At 46.9% G+C, this 5,771-nt stretch overlaps 1 protein-coding gene across 2 annotated transcripts; it reads right to left on the minus strand.

Moving 5' to 3' along the window:
• Positions 1-1,038: 1,038 nt before the first annotated feature.
• LOC125482399 (trinucleotide repeat-containing gene 18 protein-like) lies at positions 1,039-5,686 on the minus strand. Of its 2 annotated transcripts, none has more exons than XM_048594468.1 (3): positions 3,775-5,686; positions 2,934-3,134; positions 1,039-2,321 (listed from the first exon to the last, which is right to left on the minus strand). In XM_048594468.1, the coding sequence occupies exons 1-3, from the start codon at positions 4,013-4,015 to the stop codon at positions 1,048-1,050; spliced, it is 1,716 nt and encodes a 571-aa protein (XP_048450425.1). In that variant the 5' UTR covers positions 4,016-5,686; the 3' UTR covers positions 1,039-1,047. The 2 variants fall into 2 exon arrangements, with proteins under 2 accessions (XP_048450425.1, XP_048450426.1); XM_048594469.1 differs by having other exon boundaries at positions 2,934-3,101; positions 3,775-5,682.
• Between the last annotated feature and the right edge of the window lie 85 nt (positions 5,687-5,771).

Genomic DNA, 5,771 nt, shown 5'->3' on the forward strand with positions numbered 1-5,771 from the left:
CTGTTGATATGTACAAGGGTATGAATTAGGAAAAGGATTAGAACAAGTGGGTCCTGTAGCTTGCTGTGCCATTGAGAAAGATCAGAGCCAATTTGTGTTCTCAACTCCACATTCCCATCCATCCCGAGAAGCTCGAATCGTCAAGACTCTATCTCCTTCCGCTGTAAAAGTATTCTATGTCTGCTGCGGCCCCACCACCATTCTCTGGGAAAGAAAGTTCCAAAGACCCATAACCCTCCTTGAAAAATAAATCCTCTTTACTTCCGTGTTAAATGGGAAGCCTGTTTCTGCGGTGGGTGATATATTATCAGCAAATTATCCACCTGGTTTAAAAAAACAGAATTTCTGGCTTGTGGCCTAATGTCAGGCAAATGTTTTCTAGAAGGTTCTTCAGTATTAAAAAAGATTGCTGAGTCCTGTCCCAATTCATCCAAAACTTGGAAGCACTCTGAGCAACATGGGTCTGCAACCAGATTATTGATAAATTAACCTGTTAAACAAAACCTCTGCGGTACTGGAAATACTTTTAAAATCACCGCGGTTTAGTGCTTCACTTTGAGCTAGAGGTGCATAGGTTATCGTACCCACCTTCTTTTTTTAATATCTGTAGATATCTGCTATAGGAAGGATATTATTAAATTGGAGAGGGTTACAAGGATGTTACCAGGACTGGAGAGTTTGAGTTACATGGAGAGGATGGATAGGCTGGGACTTTTTTCCCTGGACTGTAGGAGGTTGAGGGGTGGACCTTACAGAGGTTTATAAAGTCATGAGGGGCATAGATAAGGTGAACAGCAAAGGTCTTTTCCCTAGCTTAGGGGAGCTCAAAACTAGAGGGCATAATTTTAGGATGAGAGGAGAAAGATTTAAAATGGGCCTGAAGGGCAACGTTCTCACACAGAGGGTGGGTCATGTGTGGAATGAACCGCCAGAGGAAGTGGCAGATGCGGGTACAGTTGCAACATTTAAACGACATTTGGATAGGTACACGAATAGGAAAGTTTGGAGGGATGTGGGCCAAACACAGGCAGGTGGGGCTGGTTTAGGTCAGGAAACCTGCACAGAACAGCATGGGCGAGTTGGCCTGAAGGGTCTGTTTCTGCGCTGTATGACTCTACTTACCTGGGTGGGTTTGCCGAACCATTTCCAAAGCTGTCTGGCAGGAAGGAAGGCTGCGATTTTGGGCCTGTTCTCCACTGATGGCAGCCGCTGTCGTTTGGCCAGCTCCTTGGTGGTTGGCAGGTGGACACCTTCTCGTTTCTTGGGTTTGCTCTTGCTCTTACTGGGCTGCTGTTTCTGCTTCTGCCGTCGGGCTTGCTGCTGGGGTCGGGGCTCAGGGGGCAGGCGCGCCTGTTGCCCTGACGACGGGCCGGGCGGAGAGGCAGACTGGAAGTCGGCTTCCTCCTCATCAGAGCTGCAGGACGAGTCTTCATCGGTCGTGGAGGATGAAGAAGATGAGCTAGACGAGGAAGAGGATGAGGACGAGGAGCTGGAGGAGGAAGACTGGGACGACGACGATGAGGACACTGGTGACGAGGCCCTGGAACTCGCGGTGCTGCTATTCCGCGGAGCTTCTCTCTCATCATTCTGCCGATCTTCCTCCCCCTCGGATTCGGGACTGCTACTGCTGCTCGCACTGCTATTGCCATCTTCCTTCTCTTTGTTCTTCATCTTGGCTTTGGACTCGGTGCTGCCAAAAGTCCCCCCGGAGTACGCAGCGCCCGCATTAGGTTCCTTCTTGGCAGCCTTACTTTTTGACGGTTTCTGCTTCACCTCACAGCCCCCGGCTGCTGTGGGGTAGCTCACGTTGAGCATGATCTTGCTGTCCACCTTGCCTGTCAGGTTTTGATCTTCCATCATCATGGCTTTGGTCTTCTTCGTTTTGGGTGACATTACCCCTTCGTGGTCCAACTTGACGAGAATCTCCGCCTCCTGTTGCTTCCTCAGTCCTTTCCCGCCGTTCCCAAATTCCTGGGCCTCTTCCTCTGTTTTCTTCCCCTTCTTTGCCTTCGCATTCGCTCCCGTGCCCTCGGAGGGGGCAAACGGGTCCGGCAGTTCACCGTACGTTTCCAGGCCGAGGACGTTGCCAAAGACCGGAGCTGGGAAAGTGGCTGGCTGCTGCGCGCTTTGTTTCGGGACAAGCTTCACCTTCGCCACCTTCTTTTTCCTCTCACTGGGGGCCTTGGCCGCAGCACTGACCCCACTCCTTTTTGGGAGGCACTTTCTTGTCGCTTTTGCAACTTGCTTACTCTGGCCCTCCACGTCAGTCTGACCCTCCACCAGCCCGGGAACCTCCGTCTGCTCTGAAACCGAGTCAGTTCCTAAATTAACGTAAAGGGGAAGGAGAAAGGAACTCTCGATTATTTTACATCCTCTTCCAATAATTTGCTCAAGCCAGACCCTCTCCGACCACTGGAGAGGTTCTCGTGGCTCCAAGCAACTTCCCTGCAACGTGGCCAATATTTATGCTTAGCGACATCACACACAAAAAAGGAAACTCGTTTGATAATTATCGCTTCGTTAATTGTGGGCTCTTGCTGTGCACAAATTGTGGTTTCTACATTACAAAAGTGGCTAACCTCTGAACCCGTCTCCTGGCAGAATTCAGTGGCCGAATGAAAACTGTGATCAGTATTAAGAAGGGTTACGAACACAGGAACGGGAGTAGGTCATTTGGCCCTCGAGCCTTTGCCTGCTTTCGATTCGATTCGATTCGATTCGATCGTTGCAGATCCATTTCTCAGACTCTCCGTGACTCGGTAACCGATGTCACAGGAAGCTATAAAACTCAGTGTTGGAGGTTTTCAGCTGTAGCCTTGCCTCCTGAGGAAGTGGCAGATTTCCACAACCCTCTGTTTGAGGAAGTCTTGCATCGCTTCCTTCATACTGGCCAAGTTGCACTGCGAGGGAAGTCTCACTGATGATCGACCTACCAGCTTTCCCTTTGGCGGTGGACGTTTTCCTCCCTCGGCCTTTACTTTTCACTGCGCTGTTGTCAGTGCCCTGGGCACCAGCCTCTTTGCTGTCCATGGCATCCTTGCTGGACTTCCTGCTTTGCCGCTTGGTGTTGGGCACTAGCAGAGCTGGGGATGGCTCTGCACCTGTTAAGAAGAAGCCAGTCTCTGAATCAGACACTGACAGACATAGGCCACTTTTAACTTTTGTGCTAAATGGATCAGCGAAAGATTTCAACGACTGGAGGAAATTTAAAGATGTACACGAGGCCAGCGCTCCTGTCTGGAGGGAGCGCTCCAGCAGACTGCATTCCAGTCTTAGGGATATCTGCTGCTTGATTCTAAACAACACAGTTACAAACTGTTAGTTCCATTGTCAGCCAAGGTCTCTCCCATTGGCAGTGAGGAACACAGCATGGTCACAAGCAGAAGGGAATAATCAATCACTTCCTGGACCCCTCTGCCCTTTCTAAGTGTCTAAATGACCTGAAGGATTGTACGGCAGAGAGGAGGGAGGAGGTGAAAAAAGTTCAGGTGAGAGAAAAACAAAGTACCAACAAAGTTGTAGATCTTGTTTATGTCCCCAGTAGAGTTTATCTCGATGCTTCAAGTCAAATTAAGCCAACCTACTTTGGGTTAGTGACTACAGCTCCCTTTTGTAATGTAACCCGAACCCCACACTGGTTTATCTCATCGAGAGGCTGGGAAACCACTGCTTAAACCCCCGCTTCAAGCCATTTTAAGAAAAGGCAGCTGTCAAATGTCTCAAGGTCTGAAATGAACAGGTACAGCTGGATTTGAGACCATGGGTTTTACGTACATTGAATCTTATAATCTGGAGGCAGAAGGCGTATGTGTGAAAGAGGAATGCGTCCAGTATCACCATCATCAAACTCCACTGTTATCAGGTCCTCATCTTCATCAGGGTCCGGGCTCCCTAAAGCCAGGGGAGAAGCAGAAGGGGTAAGAGGGTTAGGAGCAAAGCTAAGGGAAGGACTGGAGATTTGGGATGTGGCTGGAGGGGAATATGTGGGCAGTTGGATATAGTGTGTTAATGTCATTGTAGAAAACAAACCAGAAAATATACTGCATCAATTGGAGGATAGTTTCACTCAAAATAAAACTAGGGCTACATGAAAGGATGCAATAATATCCTCCCGGTGATATATCTGACAAACTGACTTGAGCACATAACCTTGGATGATGCTGCACTGCCAGTGGTACTGTCTTTTGAATAGGCTACCAAATCGTGACATTACCTGTTCTCTTAAGTAAATGTAAAAGATCTATGGCAGTATTTTTTAAAAAGAGAGCTCTGCCTTGAGTCCTGACTGATATTTATCCCTCGCCCAACACCGAAATATACATCCTCTGGTCATTATTGCATTACAGTTTACAGGAAATTGCTGTCTGTAAATTGGCTGCCATTCTCCTTGTGTTCCAATAGCGACTGCACTGCAGAAGTGCTGCATTGCCTGCAAAGCACGTGGGGACATCCTGAAGCTGTGAAAGGTGCTATATAAATGTAAGTCTTTCTTTCTGGCTCATTAGTTGGCTGTTAAATATTTGTTTAAGAAAGGTGAAAATAAATTCTAACTTTTGTACCTACATGAGCCAGTTGGTTCAATGTAATGAGCATCTGTGGATATTTGGCTTATACCATGTGTCTGGCAACAACATTAGAAATGTCCACCTGATAGAACTGCATTGGCATTATTCTGCAGGGGTGGAGATCTACAAGGGCTGTGAAGCCAGGATCTGGGCAAGTGAAGTGATCTTAAGGTCTATCTCTTTCCGAATTTAATTTTATTTTGTTTACATTTAGCAACTAACTATACATTACTGTTTAAAAGGGGTATGTTGATGCATAAAAGAAGTGATGCACAAAAAGGGATATACAAATTCTCTGAGAGTAGTGGTAATTAGGTAGTAAGTTATCCATCTTAAGCTGCTTTCTATGCTTTAGCAGAGCTGACTTATTTGTAAAAATACTCTTTGGAAGACAGGATTTCAGTATGTAGGATCTCCTGGATTTTGCTGCAAAAGCAAACACGTCTGCTTTTAAACGTCTGCAGCTTGAGGAGTTTCAGCTCAGGCAGAAACATGCCTTTGGCTGGCTTTGTCTGATTTGCTCGGTGGTCAGGTACAGGAGAGTGTGACTGCACGTTGAAACAGGTAAGGGGATTGAGAAGGTAGCAGTGGAGGGGCTGCACTTGCCTAGCACTTGCAATTCTCCAAAAGGTCTGAGGTTTGTGCAGCTTATAAGGATAAGAGTGAGGGCTGTGGTGTGAAGGAGTTGATTGACCATAACATCACAGTACAGGAAGTCTTTGAAGTGGGAGGATTAAAAGAAATGTATTATTGGACAGTATAATCAGGGAGATAGACACTGTTCTCCTTAGCTGAGAGCAGGAATCTGGTTACCACAGTTTAGGACATCTGCTCAGAGCTGGAGAGGAACTTGCAGTGGGAGGGGAAGGACATAATTGTCGGGAGTACATTTTGGTTCCAACTATATGGGTAAGAGTAGGAAAGAGGTTTTGCACAGTCAGCATGCAGAGCTAGGCACGAAATTAAGAAGCAGAACTTCAAAGGTAATGAACTCTGGATTACTATCTAAGACACATTCAAATTAGGAGAGGACAAATCAGATTAGAGAGATGAACTTGTGGCTCAAAGACTGGTGTGGGAGAAATACTAAATGAAAACCAAAAGAACTGTGGACGCTGTAAATCAGGAACTAAAACAGAAGTTGCTGGAAAAGCACAGAAGGTCTGGCAGCATCTGTGAAGAAAAGTCAGAGTTAACATTTCGGGT

Source organism: Rhincodon typus, unplaced genomic scaffold, assembly GCF_021869965.1.
Source record: "Rhincodon typus isolate 14 unplaced genomic scaffold, sRhiTyp1.1 hic_rhity00009845, whole genome shotgun sequence".
Lineage (NCBI taxonomy): Eukaryota > Metazoa > Chordata > Chondrichthyes > Orectolobiformes > Rhincodontidae > Rhincodon > Rhincodon typus.

Excerpts from the sequence above, each read along its gene's own strand:
- LOC125482399 (XM_048594468.1), bottom strand. The coding sequence starts at position 4,015 with ATGACATTAACACACTATATCCAACTGCCCACATATTCCCCTCCAGCC. Across the intron at positions 3,135-3,774 it reads TCCAGATTATAAGATTCAAT|TGTCTGATTCAGAGACTGGC; the intron begins GTACGTAAAACC and ends TATGTCTGTCAG. Across the intron at positions 2,322-2,933 it reads CACCGCCAAAGGGAAAGCTG|GAACTGACTCGGTTTCAGAG; the intron begins GTAGGTCGATCA and ends ACGTTAATTTAG.